The sequence below is a fragment of the Symsagittifera roscoffensis genome, chromosome 1, assembly GCF_963678635.1.
Source record: "Symsagittifera roscoffensis chromosome 1, txSymRosc1.1, whole genome shotgun sequence".
Lineage (NCBI taxonomy): Eukaryota > Metazoa > Xenacoelomorpha > Acoela > Convolutidae > Symsagittifera > Symsagittifera roscoffensis.
Window position 1 is genome coordinate 14,944,775 of NC_087062.1, and position 18,037 is coordinate 14,962,811.

An 18,037-nucleotide genomic window follows, 5' to 3' on the forward strand; every position below is an offset into this window, starting at 1 on the left:
TTTGGAATCTCAAAATTTACCAAAATTGCAAGATTTGGATACAGAATCACAAATTTCTCAATTTGAGTGGACTTTGCATAATGGAAGACGAAAATTTTTTCTAAGTTATCGTTCAGATATTAAAAAAATAGATCTTATAGAGTATCGTAGAAAAGGAAACACTTGGAAGAACAATCAGAATTTTCAGTTGGAAAAAAAAGAGTATGATAATTTGGTTGATTTTATCCCCTCAGTTTTGTCTTATGTAGAAACATTCAAAAAAATTTGTATCATTAGTGACGAATGCACTGTAGAAAATGAACGTTCAGAATTTCTCAGAATGAAGTTCTCATTGAATGAAGTTCTCAGAAATTTTAATTTGATAAAGCATGACTTTTCATCAAATACAAAAAGAAAAAATTACTTTCTTTGTACCTGTACTGTTTTGGACCCAAACATAAATTTGAAAGAAATGGACCAAAAATTTCCTTTTGGGGGTCTAATTGGATACGGAAATTCTTGTATGGATTATTTTTTTGCAAATTCAAAAATTTTCAGACTTCATGCAATTTTACATGATGCAGCTGGATCTGTGAATTCTACTACTTATAAGGGACCTGGTTATTGTTATGTTTTACCTAGATTTCCAAGTTCTTGTTTTCTTGGTCACGTGACTGGATTAATCTTTTGTTTATATGTTAAAATTTTTGCTTCATCAGTATATGCATTGTTCGATTGTTAGTTATTCTAACAAAAATTTTCAGCGAAAACAGTTACCATCATGAGTCTAGTTGTTTTGGATATTGAGTGTATTGAAAACAAAATAGTTAATGAGTTAGGAGTTTATCAAAATGGACAAACTGTGGGATATTCCTTTCTTCCTCCCAAAAAATTCAAAGCTACATCTCAGTCTGCTTGGTGTACGAAGCATCTTCATGGAATCAATTGGAACAGTGGTCATGGAAAATATACTGAGCTTGAAAAAATATTGAAAAAACTAAAAGCTCCAGAAACTGAGTTTTTTGCAAAAGGTTATGAAAATTGTAAAATTCTGTCAGAAATTTTGGAAACAAAGTTTACAAACTTGGATGACTACGCATGTCCAAAAGTTCAGAATTTGATTTTCAAAGATGAAGAATATGATTGGAGGTGTAGCAACTACCCCTTTCGTCATGCAAATACTCTTCACTGTGCAGAAAGAAAAGCATTTGCATACGGAACATGGACTCGATGTTTTTTTAATAAATTGTAAATTACCTTAATAATTTTGTATTATTGTGTTTTTGAAACTTAAATGTTAGTCATTATCAATTTTTTCATTCCAGAGTTGAGATGGGTGATGAATGTGACAAGCAATTAAATTTAGGAAATTTTGTTTTTGATGAGGAGAATCATGAACGAAAATCTTGGAAGTTTTTTGGACGTACGTGTAATAGATCTCTTTTAGTGTTTATGTGCCAATTTTTTGTCATAGTTTTAATACTAGCATGTGCAATCGTTCGAATAATGATTTCCACTACATGTGAAGAAACAACTGGTTGGGTAGCAATTTTATCAAGTACAGTCGGTTATATTTTACCTTCTCCAAAGCTATGAATAAAATAATTTCTAACAAAGAACGAGTTTTTATTTCGCTAGTTGGACCGAGTGGATCTGGAAAATCACATCTTATTTTTGAGTGGTTAAAAATTGGTACATTTCAACCAAAGTTTGACAAAACTTTTTATTTTTATCAACATTATCAACCTCTTTATGGACAAATGCAAAAAAAAACCTTAAGTGTATCCAAGGAGTTGACTTTGAACTGATTGAAAACCTTCCCAATAATGGAACAAAATACCTGTTAAGATTTGATGATTCTTGTGAAAAATTTCAAATTCTAAGCAGTTTGTAAAAGTTGCTACTGCTGGAAGACACAGGGGACTGAATACAATATATATTAAGCATAACTTGTTTCATCAAAGCAAATTGGGAAGAGATGTTGAGTTACAAAATACACATATAGTCCTTTTCAAGTCACCGAGAGATGTTTTACAAATCAAAGCATTAAGTCAACAACTAGGTCTAGGATCACAATTGAAAGAGTGGTATCAAGATGCAACATCTACTCCTTATGGTCATTTACTCATTCATTTAACTCCAAAAACAGTTGATTCGCTAAGATATTGCACAAACAGTGGTTCAGTTCAATCAAAATTTTATCTACCAGCAGGAACAGAAACTAAGTTTTTGGACGATGAGCATACAATACGTCTCTATACTCCCAATATTCCAAACAATTTCCCAAAAACTTCAAAAACAATTCATCCTCCATTGTCCAAAAAGTTTCATTCAATTCCTCAGCGAATGTCTAGTAAACTTACTACGAGGCGAGCTAAAGGATCTTCGAAAAGTAGACGTAGTAAAATATCGACGAGAAATATCAGAACTCACACGAAGAAGAACTTCACTGCATAAAAGGAGAACTATTTTGAGCTCACCAAAAGGCTTACAATTAATATCTGTTTTCACTCCTTTTGTCATTAAACGATTGACGTAGTATGGATCAGTTTGTTCTAATTCCTTACTCAATTTATCAATCACAAAGCACACTTCCAAAAAAACCAAAATTGGAACAAAAGCAAGAAAAAGAGGAGATTGTACCAAAAAATTTTGATTCGATTTACAGTGCTGTAAATGCAAAGTTGAAAACGAGTAACAATAAGCACCTTATTGATTTAATTTTGAACTCTCCTAGAATTAGACTAAGTCAGTCAGAAAATATCATATTAGATAATCGAGACACAAAAGAATCAATTGTAGACTTTGTGTGTGCACTAAAACGAAAAAATACCGACTTTCCCGATATTTATTTTACCATTTTGGAAGCAACTCAAATTCCACCTAAACTTGTTGCCAACAAGAATGCCAAAGCGAAAGACAGAGGAACTTGGATCCCTTTCAAAATCTGAAAAGGTAAGTCTGAACAGAATGTATTCTAGGGGTAGAGCTGCGTACGGTTCTGTGCGAAACTTGAGTAAAGCAAGCGGATTGTCAAAAAAAAAGTAGAACAGTTTTTACAAACCAAGACATCGTATACAAAATTTGGTCCCCCAATCAGACGTTTTCGAAGGCTTCAAGCATTTTCAAAATATATAAATGAAATTTGGTGTATGGATTTGGCATTTGTGGACAAACTAGCGAGTCAAAACAAGGGAGTCAAATATTTATTGGTTGCTGTTGATGTTTTTTTTGCGATTTGTCAGAGTTCAAACAATGAAAACTAAATATGCCAAAGACACTTTGCAAGCTTTCAAAAAAATGATTTCTCGAAAAAACACTCCTGAAAAGCTTTGGGTTGATAAAGGAACGGAATATGGAGGAATTTTCAAAAAAATTTTCAAGGAAAAAAGCATTGAAGTTTACTCAACCATGAGTGAAACAAAAGCTGCATTTGCAGAGAGAGCCATTCAATCATTAAAACACATTATTTACTGCTACATAGAAGATCATGGTGAAAAATTCATTAACAAGTTGCCGCAATTTGTGTCTACAATGAATTGTCGCATCAATAGATCTATTGGGAAATCACCTAGAGGTGTCAAGAACACTGATTTCCTCTCAATTTTTTGCAATAAACCTCTAACAAGGTATAAGAAACTAAAATTCAAAGTTGGAGACATAGTGAGAATTTCAAAGAATGATATTCCGTTCCGAAAAGGATATAAACCACAATTTACAGATGAAATTTTTGAAATTTCGGCAGTCTCTACAAAAAAGCCTCCAACATACATCATCAAAGATCTCGACAAAGGGGAAATTCTTGGAAAATTTTATGAAAAAGAGCTTAGAAAATGTTCTGATTGAAGGTAAATCATTTTTAAACTAAATTTTTACCGATCAGTTGTCATGGATTTTTTCACTATTGAGTTGATTTCCAACGCTTCTTTTAATTGTTATCCGAATAATAGTCTTAGTTCTTTTACAAATTTTCTACCTGAACAAATACATTTGAAAGGAGAATGGGAGGTTGCTATTTCAGAAATATCATACCCTTCTTTGTACCAAAATGTTACAGAGGGAAAGTTTACATTCTTAGATGGAAGAGAAAGTTCTGAGGAGAAAAGAAAGATTGTACTGATGAACATTGAACCAGGATTGTACCCAAGTATTGTTGATATAGTTGTAGCCATGAACAACAAAACTCGAGAACGTCTAGGAGCTCAAGTTTTTGAATATAACGGAATCTATGTATCAGTAGATAAAATTACACAAAAAGTTGCTGTTCATTTACCTGAGAGTCAATCAGTGTTTATAATTCAGAGTGCTGATTTGAGCCACATTTTTAGTTGTGATTTAGAACAAAATCAAACAGGGGTTATAATGGAAGGAAAAGGTCCACATTATCCTCAGTATTCTTACGACATTATAAGAATACATTCCCTAATGATATACAGTGATATTATAGAATATAACATAGTTGGTGATACAAAAACTCCCTTATTGCGTTGTATTCCATTTATCTCCAAAGTGAAGAGTGGAGATATAATTTCTACAGGACAGTACATGAATTATCAATCCTTTACAAATTTACAGTTTAAAAAGCTGTTGAAAAATTCTTTCCAGAGTATCAAGATAGAACTAAGAGATAGTACAGGCGAAAAAATTCCTTTTGTTGTTCTCTTGTTGTTCTCGAGTTGTTCTCTTGTTCCGCAAGATTTCGAATAATCATTTTTGATTTAAACTTCATACGAAATGGTTGCTCAAAAATCAGCTGATTTCCCTATTTTTCGAGGACATGCAAGACAGCGTGGAAGAGGTTTTGGAGCTCTTGCGCAAACTCTTGGGAGAACTGCAATCCCCTTTATTAAAAAATATATAGTCCCAGCTGCAAAAAGAATTGGGGCAGATTTGTTTGAAATCGCTGCTCCAGAGATTGGGGAAGTTGTTAGTGGACGTAAAAAACTCAAAACATTTGCAAAAGATGTGGGAACAAAAACAGTTCGGAAACAATTGGGAGGTGGAAAAAAGAAATCTTTGTACCTGTATTGTTTTGGACCCAAACATAAATTTGAAAGAAATGGACCAAAAATTTCCTTTTGGGGGTCTAATTGGATACGGAAATTCTTGTATGGATTATTTTTTTGCAAATTCAAAAATTTTCAGACTTCATGCAATTTTACATGATGCAGCTGGATCTGTGAATTCTACTACTTATAAGGGACCTGGTTATTGTTATGTTTTACCTAGATTTCCAAGTTCTTGTTTTCTTGGTCACGTGACTGGATTAATCTTTTGTTTATATGTTAAAATTTTTGCTTCATCAGTATATGCATTGTTCGATTGTTAGTTATTCTAACAAAAATTTTCAGCGAAAACAGTTACCATCATGAGTCTAGTTGTTTTGGATATTGAGTGTATTGAAAACAAAATAGTTAATGAGTTAGGAGTTTATCAAAATGGACAAACTGTGGGATATTCCTTTCTTCCTCCCAAAAAATTCAAAGCTACATCTCAGTCTGCTTGGTGTACGAAGCATCTTCATGGAATCAATTGGAACAGTGGTCATGGAAAATATACTGAGCTTGAAAAAATATTGAAAAAACTAAAAGCTCCAGAAACTGAGTTTTTTTGCAAAAGGTTATGAAAATTGTAAAATTCTGTCTGAAATTTTGGAAACAAAGTTTACAAACTTGGATGACTACGCATGTCCAAAAGTTCAGAATTTGATTTTCAAAGATGAAGAATATGATTGGAGGTGTAGCAACTACCCCTTTCGTCATGCAAATACTCTTCACTGTGCAGAAAGAAAAGCATTTGCATACGGAACATGGACTCGATGTTTTTTTAATAAATTGTAAATTACCTTAATAATTTTGTATTATTGTGTTTTTGAAACTTAAATGTTAGTCATTATCAATTTTTTCATTCCAGAGTTGAGATGGGTGATGAATGTGACAAGCAATTAAATTTAGGAAATTTTGTTTTTGATGAGGAGAATCATGAACGAAAATCTTGGAAGTTTTTTGGACGTACGTGTAATAGATCTCTTTTAGTGTTTATGTGCCAATTTTTTGTCATAGTTTTAATACTAGCATGTGCAATCGTTCGAATAATGATATCCACTACATGTGAAGAAACAACTGTTTGGGTAGCAATTTTATCAAGTACAGTCGGTTATATTTTACCTTCTCCAAAGCTATGAATAAAATAATTTCTACCAAAGAACTAGTTTTTATTTCGCTAGTTGGACCGAGTGGATCTGGAAAATCACATCTTATTTTGAGTGGTTAAAAATTGGTACATTTCAACCAAAGTTTGACAAAACTTTTTATTTTTATCAACATTATCAACCTCTTTATGGACAAATGCTAAAAAAAAACCTTAAGTTTATCCAAGGAGTTGACTTTGAACTGATTGAAAACCTTCCCAATAATGGAACAAAATACCTGTTAAGATTTGATGATTCTTGTGAAGAAATTTCAAATTCTAAGCAGTTTGTAAAAGTTGCTACTGCTGGAAGACACAGGGCACTGAATACAATATATATTAAGCATAACTTGTTTCATCAAAGCAAATTGGGAAGAGATGTTGAGTTACAAAATACACATATAGTCCTTTTCAAGTCACCGAGAGATGTTTTACAAATCAAAACATTAAGTCAACAACTAGGTCTAGGATCACAATTGAAAGAGTGGTATCAAGATGCAACATCTACTCCTTATGGTCATTTACTCATTCATTTAACTCCAAAAACAGTTGATTCGCTAAGATATTGCACAAACAGTGGTTCAGTTCCATCAAAATTTTATCTACCAGCAGGAACAGAAACTAAGTTTCTGGACGATGAGCATACAATACGTCTCTATACTCCCAATATTCCAAACATTTTCCCAAAAACTTCAAAAACAATTCATCCTCCATTGTCCAAAAAGTTTCATTCAATTCCTCAGCGAATGTCTAGTAAACTTACTACGAGGCGAGCTAAAGGATCTTCGAAAAGTAGACGTAGTAAAATATCGACGAGAAATATCAGAACTCACACGAAGAAGAACTTCACTGCATAAAAGGAGAACTATTTTGAGCTCACCAAAAGGCTTACAATTAATATCTGTTATCACTCCTTTTGTCATTAAACGATTGACGTAGTATGGATCAGTTTGTTCTAATTCCTTACTCAATTTATCAATCACAAAGCACACTTCCAAAAAAACCAAAATTGGAACAAAAGCAAGAAAAAGAGGAGATTGTACCAAAAAATTTTGATTCGATTTACAGTGCTGTAAATGCAAAGTTGAAAACGAGTAACAATAAGCACCTTATTGATTTAATTTTGAACTCTCCTAGAATTAGACTAAGTCAGTCAGAAAATATCATATTAGATAATCGAGACACAAAAGAATCAATTGTGGACTTTGTGTGTGCACTAAAACGAAAAAATACCGACTTTCCCGATATTTATTTTACCATTTTGGAAGCAACTCAAATTCCACCTAAACTTGTTGCCAACAAGAATGCCAAAGCGAAAGACAGAGGAACTTGGATCCCTTTCAAAATCTGAAAAGGTAAGTCTGAACAGAATGTATTCTAGGGGTAGAGCTGCGTACGGTTCTGTGCGAAACTTGAGTAAAGCAAGCGGATTGTCAAAAAAAAAAAGTAGAACAGTTTTTACAAACCAAGACATCGTATACAAAATTTGGTCCCCCAATCAGACGTTTTCGAAGGCTTCAAGCATTTTCAAAATATATAAATGAAATTTGGTGTATGGATTTGGCATTTGTGGACAAACTAGCGAGTCAAAACAAGGGAGTCAAATATTTATTGGTTGCTGTTGATGTTTTTTTTGCGATTTGTCAGAGTTCAAACAATGAAAACTAAATATGCCAAAGACACTTTGCAAGCTTTCAAAAAAATGATTTCTCGAAAAAACACTCCTGAAAAGCTTTGGGTTGATAAAGGAACGGAATATGGAGGAATTTTCAAAAAAATTTTCAAGGAAAAAAGCATTGAAGTTTACTCAACCATGAGTGAAACAAAAGCTGCATTTGCAGAGAGAGCCATTCAATCATTAAAACACATTATTTACCGCTACATAGAAGATCATGGTGAAAAATTCATTAACAAGTTGCCGCAATTTGTGTCTACAATGAATTGTCGCATCAATAGATCTATTGGGAAATCACCTAGAGGTGTCAAGAACACTGATTTCCTCTCAATTTTTTGCAATAAACCTCTAACAAGGTATAAGAAACTAAAATTCAAAGTTGGAGACATAGTGAGAATTTCAAAGAATGATATTCCGTTCCGAAAAGGATATAAACCACAATTTACAGATAAAATTTTTGAAATTTCGGCAGTCTCTACAAAAAAGCCTCCAACATACATCATCAAAGATCTCGACAAAGGGGAAATTCTTGGAAAATTTTATGAAAAAGAGCTTAGAAAATGTTCTGATTGAAGGTAAATCATTTTTAAACTAAATTTTTACCGATCAGTTGTCATGGATTTTTTCACTATTGAGTTGATTTCCAACGCTTCTTTTAATTGTTATCCGAATAATAGTCTTAGTTCTTTTACAAATTTTCTACCTGAACAAATACATTTGAAAGGAGAATGGGAGGTTGCTATTTCAGAAATATCATACCCTTCTTTGTACCAAAATGTTACAGAGGGAAAGTTTACATTCTTAGATGGAAGAGAAAGTTCTGAGGAGAAAAGAAAGATTGTACTGATGAACATTGAACCAGGATTGTACCCAAGTATTGTTGATATAGTTGTAGCCATGAACAACAAAACTCGAGAACGTCTAGGAGCTCAAGTTTTTGAATATAACGGAATCTATGTATCAGTAGATAAAATTACACAAAAAGTTGCTGTTCATTTACCTGAGAGTCAATCAGTGTTTATAATTCAGAGTGCTGATTTGAGCCACATTTTTGGTTGTGATTTAGAACAAAATCAAACAGGGGTTTTAATGGAAGGAAAAGGTCCACATTATCCTCAGTATTCTTACGACATTATAAGAATACATTCCCTAATGATATACAGTGATATTATAGAATATAACATAGTTGGTGATACAAAAACTCCCTTATTGCGTTGTATTCCATTTATCTCCAAAGTGAAGAGTGGAGATATAATTTCTACAGGACAGTACATGAATTATCAATCCTTTACAAATTTACAGTTTAAAAAGCTGTTGAAAAATTCTTTCCAGAGTATCAAGATAGAACTAAGAGATAGTACAGGCGAAAAAATTCCTTTTGTTGTTCTCTTGTTGTTCTCGAGTTGTTCTCTTGTTCCGCAAGATTTCGAATAATCATTTTTGATTTAAACTTCATACGAAATGGTTGCTCAAAAATCAGCTGATTTCCCTATTTTTCGAGGACATGCAAGACAGCGTGGAAGAGGTTTTGGAGCTCTTGCGCAAACTCTTGGGAGAACTGCAATCCCCTTTATTAAAAAATATATAGTCCCAGCTGCAAAAAGAATTGGGGCAGATTTGTTTGAAATCGCTGCTCCAGAGATTGGGGAAGTTGTTAGTGGACGTAAAAAACCCAAAACATTTGCAAAAGATGTGGGAACAAAAACAGTTCGGAAACAATTGGGAGGTGGAAAAAAGAAATCTAAGCGTAAAACAGCTAGAACCAGATCCATTTTTCGAAAAAGCAGATCGAAAAACAGTCGCTCTCGCAAAGACATTTTTGACAATATAAAATGAGTGTAAACCAAAGCCTTTTTCGGTACGGGGCTTTTACAAATTCTTCATTGGAGATTTTTGATAAAGTCCCAGTTTTGGAAACAATTATGTCATCTTACACACAAGAAGTATTCCCCAGTACTTCTCTGATGAAAGCAGTATTGAGTTTGAATTTGAAACGGATCGTTACCTCTACTTGGATATGCGTGATACCCATCTTAGCTTAAAGCTTCAACTATTTAAAGGAAGATTGTTTGATGCTTTCAAAAAAGAAAAAGCAGAACATAAAGCAAAATCGGAGGAAGATTCAGATGAGGAACCAAAAACTTACTTAACTTATGTTAACAATCTACTACATTCTCTATCTGTGAAGTTTATTTTAACAATACAATGGTTTACAATGCCAATGGATTATATCCTCATAAGGCACAGATATCGAACGAATTCAACTCGTCAGCAGTGAGTAATAAAGGAATTCTTGCTTGTCATGGATACAGTTTTGAAGAAAATCCTGATGCATTTGATATGTATTCATTCACTGATGGAGCAAATTCCTTGGGAACAGGGATAACTTTTTCACTCTATGGGAGGCTCGCCATTGATTTGTTTACTTGCGAAAAACTGTTGCTACCAAACACCAAAGTTCGAATTAAACTTATTCGATTTCGAGCTAGACCTAATTTTTACATGTTATCTGACAATCCAAATGTCAGTCTGAAAATAGTTGATTGTTCGTTGTTTACTAGAAGAATTTTAGTTGCTGAACCTAATCATCATTACTTGCAATGGAATCTGGAAAAAGAACCTGCTCAATATAATTACATGGAAACTATAGCAAGAACCTTTATCACTCCATCTCGTCAAAACCAGTTTATTCAGGAAAATGTTTTCAATAATGCCCCAATCAGAAGGATAGCTGTTGCAATGAATACAAATTCGGCTGTTGCAGGATCTTTTCATGAAAATCCTTTCAATTATCAACAATTTCATTTGAGAGGGCTTAGAATTATTCGAGGTGGAAGAGCAATTATTTCATTAGATACAACTTCTCTTTGTCGACCCTATGTTACATCAATGAAAGCAATGCAGTTTAACGAAGATTTTCCAGCTCTTCCTATGGAGGATTTTCAAAATCACTATATTCTAGTTTTCGACTTGACTTCACTACAGGATGCCGCTGAACACTTGCATTATCCAAAACTTAGTGGAGAAAGCTTGAGATTAGAAATGTTTTTTCAGTTTCCCTTGGAGCAAGTAACGGAAGTGATAGTCTTGGTAGAAAGACTACCAAATGTTCAAATTGACAAATTCGGAACAGTCGCTAAAAATGTTTAGTTTTTTTGAGTTTTCAGGTTCCTATAAAAATATTGTAGCTTTTTTGGGATTTTTCATTGTGATTGTCTCTGCACTACATATTTTGTTTTTCTTCGGACCTAAATCTCCAGAAAAAGCAGCTAATGAATGCTGTTTAATTGAAAACCCAAGACATTTCTTCAACCTAGACTGTAAATCAGTGTTCAACAAATTTTGTCCAGTTCACAAGTTTTGTGTATGGGACTTTGTTGATTCAGTACCTAAATGCGAGTAAGTCAATAACTTTAGTATTTTCCATCCTAAATTACAATATCAAACTTTCTATTTCTTTGTTTTAGATGTAAATCAGCTAATATTTGCGAAAATGGATAAATTTTCACTTCTGCAAATTATTGAAAGAATTCCTGAACTCACGTTCAAGTACATGGGATCTTACCCCTCTGATAAAGTACCTCAACTAACTAAATACTCTTTTGCAATTGTTAACTCAGTTCCAAGCAATGATAGAGGGGAGCACTGGATCATGATGGCTCGATGGCAAAATAGTATGGATAAAACTTACTATTTTGCTGATTCTTTGGGTCGGAAAAGAACAACTTATTCCTTTCTAACAAAAAAGTATCGGCAAATGGTTCCTCGAAAGCTACAAAAAACTTAAAATGTAAAATGTTGCGGTAAATTTGTTATACAATGCAGAGATTTATATACTTTTTTTGTAATTTATTTTTTTTTCTCTCAAAAGTTTGATTCTTTTTCGAAGTCTCTGTAGGTTTCAGCATTGTTTTAATTAGATAGAAAGTAAAACTATCGTCTCAATTAGATAGAAAGTAAGATTATCTAATAAATTAGGTCAAATAATAGCTAACCTTATCGTGTTTTGAAGTTTTTTTGAAAATTTTTTCGTAAAAATTCCAAGCTTTTACCCAAAAATTCTTACCGTTGACTTACCATGTATCAAAAAACTAATTAAAAACCCTTCATTACACAACATACACGTAATTAACCTTTGATATTTACAAATTAGTTAACACGCGCCAACATTTTTGCGAAAAAACTAGACATCTCCACACAAAAATCAAAAAAATTACGTTTTCCTTACCATTACACAAACCATAAAACCTTACCATCGGTATTACCTATCTTAATACATTGTAGACTCTATACCCAATCTTAATACATAGCATGGCGGACCGGAAATCTATAACGTATCTTAATACATGGGGTCCGCCATGCACCCCCCCCCCCCCCACTTAACCTCCAACATCTACTACTCCTGCTACACAAATGGATTTTAAAAAAACTAAGCTTTCTGACAAAAATAATTCAGGAAGCCTTTAAAAAACATTAATTTAAGAAAAACGTAAGACAGCAGCTACTTTTTGGTATTACTGGTAAAAACCATTTAAACGATGAAGATCGCGACCCTTTTGCACTACCTCTAAAAATGCGAGGATTAGACATCCTCAGTAACACGGACTTTTCCAGATTTGATGAGTGGTCACGAGCCATTTGTGATCCGTTAGAAAACAGTGATTCAGATATAATCAAAATAGAACATTTAAACTGAGAGACAAAAAATCCAAAAACGGTCTCTGAAGTGAATATGCAACGACAGCAGTAGCTCTTACGAAGCCTAATTGTTGCGATAAACTTATTGAATAGTTTAATGATATGATACGCTCATAATGGTACGCTCGTAAGAAGAAGGCCCGGTACGGAATTTTAGAGACAAGCTCAATACTCCCCCTATTCCCGGATATCCCCACCGGAAACCCCATCCGTGAAAAACCAGATTGTATTCGCTTTCATTTTTTTTTATTTGTTGCTAAAATCCATTTCTTCAACCCATTTTACAATCTCTTCTTTCTCTTGTTTTGCCTCTTTTGTACCCTGTTTATTAAATGTCCGTGACGAAGTACAGGCCGAAGTGGCTACCCAAGTGGAGCAGAAAACTGTTAATAGGAACCTCCAGGACCAAGTACTGCAGCCTCAAAATGTCAAAGCCACGGTTCACTCGTACAGAGGTGCAAAAAGCCATTCACATCTAGAAGATGGTATGTAATCATCCTATAGAACTGGTAGCGTATGCTTTGCAGTGTTAGTGAATCGGAACGCAGTGATGACAATATTTTAGATCTTGTAGATACTAAATGATGCCAAGTTTTTGCTTTGTTAGACTGCTTTATTAAAATCCGACTATTTTTTTCCTTAGTCAGCTCGACTGGCGGTTGATGTTCAGTGTTTTGATTGAAATTATTGAGTTTAGGAGTCGCAAGTTTCTGGACTTCACGGAGAAGTGTTTAATTAAGAACTACAGAGAGCGGCCTAACGCGGAGCAGATGCTGACCCACTCCTTCTCCAACTCGACTATTCCTGACAAGATAGTGAAAAGGCGGATACACTGTCCCAAAGGTGGATACACTCGCCTAAGACATAATGAGAATCGCGATACCTGTGCGACACTCGTGGACGAAGTATGCCATGATGTTGAAATAGAGCCGAAACTTCAATCATTGGAAGGCGAAAGATTTCACAACAAAACAACCACTACTGAAGATGACGCTCGACTTGACATCAAGGAAAAGGGACTCTGGGAAGGCCGATTTAGCCGAACTTTTTCCGATGTAAAATTTTCAACCCTCATGCTAAATCCTGCCCTAAAACTTTATCTGACGCCTACAAAAATCAGGAGAGTGTCAAAACAATAAAATACCAACAAAGAATTCTGGATGTGGAACACAGCAGCTTTGTTCCACTATTTTGTGCGTGTACCGGAGGAGAAGCACCAGGCTCTACAAAAACAGTCCAGTAACTAGCAGAGAAACTGAGCGAAAAACGGAGCGAATCATACTCGGACACAATAAACTTTAAAAGAACAAAAATAAGTTTTGCACTTCTGAGGAGTGCAATCCTCTGCCTTAGGGGTGCAAAAATCTTAAAAATACATCCAACATAGACATGTCTATCTGTGCTATAGTCGAGGAGGATAGAGTTTAATTGGCAATTCTCTTGATGCCTTAAAATCGACTTGATTTATTCATAAAATTTTGCCGATGTATTTATATAGCGTTGGTACGGCCCTATCCAACCTGTGCACGTACCGTCGCATGACGGAAGGGCACATTTTAATTGACGTTTTTTCAATAAAAACATCCAAAAACGGTCTTTGAAGGGAATATGCAACGACGGCAGTAGCTCTTACAAAGCCTCAAAATTATCTTGCGAAAATTTGCCGTTATCTCTTAACGTGCAACTACACGTTTAAATAGTTCTTTTGAAAGAGAGACGTGGAAAGTACTAATTCAGTTTCGACGATTTATTGCGGTTAGCTCTTCAAGAGAAATCGTCCTCAATCACAGCAAATCTCAGAAAAAATTGTGCGAATGAAACTTTTTCTACAGAACTCGCGCATAAGTCAACAGGTTAACTTGAGCAACAAATTTCGGAAATCCATGCGGTTTGAAACTGCGTATTCTGAGTGTCGTGTGGCGACACTTCAAAAAGAATTACAACTGTGTTATCACGTCAACTGGACGAAAGTAGACAGTCTTCCACAAAGTTTTGAACTAAGGAGATGATTCATGTGACCAATTTTGTGAAACCCTAATTATCGTGATTATTGTTATCTTTATTTTTATTATTATTAGCATGATTATTGAATTATTATGATTATTATTATAGACGAACCAAATGTTTTATCTGTTTGATTAAATGTTTCAAAGGGAGTCGAACTATTTTGTTTTGTATTTACCTTGACTGGAATTAGTTGTTTTTAAAAGCATTGCTTTTTCATCTTTATCAAAGAAGTTTGTAAATTTTTGTGTGCAGTTATATAGGTGGCATCAAGTTATAAATGACCCCTTAGTTTTCCATGGCATTTTTTCTTGTGTTGGATCAATGGGCTTTTACTTAAGAAGACCCTTCCTCCACCTAGCATTTATAAGGCTTCCAATATATCGGCTTGGAGGGCTCTTTTCTGAGGAGCATAATTTTTTTTCTAAGAGTACTGAAAGGTTGATGAAATTTTTTTTCTGATAAAAACATTTTAATTTTCAACAAACTGTGGGGTGGGGTATTGCAAAAAACCCCCAAGTTTTATTTTTTTAGTCGCCGTTTGTCGAACAATACTTTAAGCTCATTTATTTTTGTTGGTTGCGTTGTTTCTCGACTTTTCGTTTTTGAAATATAGTTGTTTCATGATTTTTGACAAATTACTCCTTGTCAAAGAAACCATAGCTCAATTTACTCATAAAATTCCGGAAACTGCCTTCGATAAATTATATGACACTACTCTTATTGATTTTTACTTCAATTTTTAAATATCATCTATTTACGTCTTATCAACATTGGGACAAGCAAGCGTATTGCAAAAGGGTACAAGAATTTTTTCCGTAGAGAGTTTTTCCACAGTATGTCTAAAATTGGTGATGACTGTCTATATTTTTTTCAATGAATTGAATGTTTTTGAGCATGTATGATTTTAAAATGCCCGTTAGATTAGAATTTAGATTATTTATGGTGGTTTGAAATATACTAACTCCGATTTCAGTCTTTTTTGTTTTAATTGCGCTTTCTCTTTATTTGGTTAAGGTTTCCAATATATCCGCTTAGAAGCCTCTGTTTGAGGAGCATACTTTTTTCTAAAAATATTGAGAGGGTGATTAAAAATTGTTTTGAGAGGATGATCTAAGAGTGACTGTGTGTCTACTCTAGAACTGTCACCTTTTGCCGTTTTGTAAGTTTTGCTAAGAGTTGAAGTTAATTTTTTTAATTCGGGAAGTTTTTTCTGTGGGTTTCATCTCTGTTTGTCATGCTGTGTATGTGTTTTGTCGCAGGTAGTGCGAAGTTTCGCTGTGCCCCTCTTCGTAAAATTCTTAAGGTGCAGATAATTCAGTTTTCTTCGTTTTTTTTTGCTAGTTTTTAAATTAAAAATAAAAAAACTATTTTTTGAAATTTTGTGTTATGTTTGTTTGGTTAACCTTGCGATAAGCAAGCTTGTTGCAATCGGGTAGTAGACATTTTTCCTGCAATTAACTTTGTACACAGGACTCATCTCTAGTGGTTTTTAGGATTTTAAAAATCCGGCCGAATCGAAATTTGTTTTTTAAATTGGTCGATTTGCTAACGTTTTTTTCTTCATTTTTTGTCTTTTTTATCAGCATATAAATTTCCGGTTTAAATAATATCGGCTTAGTGGCCTTTTTTGCGTCTTTACGTCTGAGAAAAAGTTTTTGTGCGCGAGTTTGTGCTTTGACGGGAAAAGGGACTTGACTTTTTTATAAGCTAAGAATTTGTCTGATTTTTTTCGGCTTTGTTACCACTTGGTAAATATACATTCAAATTCAATCAACCATGTGGCGTAGAGGTAAAAGAACTGTTTGAGATGGCCAAGATTTGCGGTTCGAATCCTGCTGGGCCTTTTTTTGAAACCAAGTGTTTGTGCTTCTTCGGATTATCATCCGTCTGTTTGTTATTGTCGGCTTAGATCCCGTAGCTCGATGGTTCAGCTTTTCTCCATTTTGCTGTAACCCCCAATCTGCTGTTTGAGACGACAAATCCCGGGAGTAAATAGAAAATTTTGGTTAATTTAAATTGTTGTGTGTCTGCTTATTTTTGTCTGCTTAGTTCCGCAGAAAGGACTTGTTTTGAAATCTTGGCTTCTTTATAGTATTCCGAAAGCTCTTTGTAGAGTTTCTAATGGTGCAGGTTTTTTTGTGTTCCGAATATTTTGGGCTTTTGTTGCATTTTTTTATTGACAAAAACGATTTTTTGAATTTTTCCCGTTTGATTTTCATAACATTCATATTATGCTCAGCTTCGCCTCTGTGGATTAAATCTCTGCTCTTCAGGTTGATATGCGTCTGAAAATTGAACGATAGCCATGTCTAGGCCTATAAGGAACGATCTGAGATCAGGCGACATTGAGCTCAATGCTCTTCCTGTAAGTTTTAAGAAATGGTGGGTCTTTCTCATGAAAGCTCTCCTCAGCTTATAAACAAAAAATTTACAGCCCTCCACATTGTAATTTAACTATTTTGTAGGGTGTGGGATTGTTAAAGAGTATGGAAAAGACCAAATATGGTTTCATCCATCGCTTAAAGGAAGCTGATTTTTAGTTTCATAATGTCATAAATGGAGGTAGTTAAATCACGTATTTCGTACTTTAAAAATTAAATGTTCATAGGGACCGGATGGAGTGTTTGAGCTCATTGAGATTGTTGGAACCGGTACATACGGAAATGTCTGGAAGGTCAGTGTTCCGTATTCCCAATTGAAGTAGTTCATAATCAATACTCGATTTCATTCAAAATCCTTTGCAGGGACGCCACATCAAAACTGGTTCTTTGGCGGCTATCAAAATTATGACAATAGTTGAGGTTAGCGTATCTTCCATCTGATCACCAACAGTTACTTGCCCAAGTTGATAAATAATAATAATTATTAATAGTTAATAATTCATTTTATAGGAAGAAGAAGAGGAAATAAAGCTAGAAGTAAATGTCTTAAAAACTGTGAGTATATTTAGAATATTAATTTACAATTATGCTTCATGAATAAGATTTTAATGTGAAAAAATTCATAGCATTCAAACCAGCGCAACATAGCTCGATTCTTTGGTGCGTTTGTTAACAAATCAGTTGAACCAAAATCGCTATGGCTTGTGATGGAGTATTGTGGTGCTGGATCAGTAACAGACCTAGTTAAAGCCTGGAGAGGCAAACAGTTCCGAGAAGAATGGATATCCTACATCTGCAGAGAGATTCTAAGAGGCTTGAATCACCTGCATAAGAATTTAGTGATACATCGGGACATTAAAGGACAAAACGTCCTTTTGACAGACGACGGCGACGTTAAATTAGGTTATTAATGCTTTGTGATGTTTAATTTCGCTCACTGCTTCAACTTACGGAATCATACAAAATATGCGTTACAGTTGATTTTGGCGTCAGTGCGCAGTTGAATAAAACACTGGCCAAGCGGAACACTTTCATCGGAACCCCCTATTGGATGTCACCGGAAGTGATTGCGTGCGATGAAAATAGCGAGCAAACTTATGATTACAGG

At 34.3% G+C, this 18,037-nt stretch overlaps 1 protein-coding gene across 3 annotated transcripts in view; it reads left to right on the forward strand.

Annotated features, from left to right (window-relative positions):
* The first annotated feature begins 16,818 nt into the window (after positions 1–16,818).
* The window catches only part of LOC134840524 (serine/threonine-protein kinase mig-15-like), a 40,721-nt gene continuing 39,502 nt past the window's right edge, over positions 16,819–18,037 (forward strand). For all 3 annotated transcript variants that reach the window (XM_063856428.1, XM_063856511.1, XM_063856592.1), the window contains exons 1-6: positions 16,819–16,913; positions 17,157–17,222; positions 17,293–17,349; positions 17,440–17,484; positions 17,556–17,832; positions 17,907–18,037. In XM_063856428.1, coding sequence (XP_063712498.1) covers positions 16,854–16,913; positions 17,157–17,222; positions 17,293–17,349; positions 17,440–17,484; positions 17,556–17,832; positions 17,907–18,037 — 636 coding nt within the window. In that variant the 5' untranslated portion in view covers positions 16,819–16,853. The remainder of the gene's footprint in view (positions 16,914–17,156; positions 17,223–17,292; positions 17,350–17,439; positions 17,485–17,555; positions 17,833–17,906) is intronic.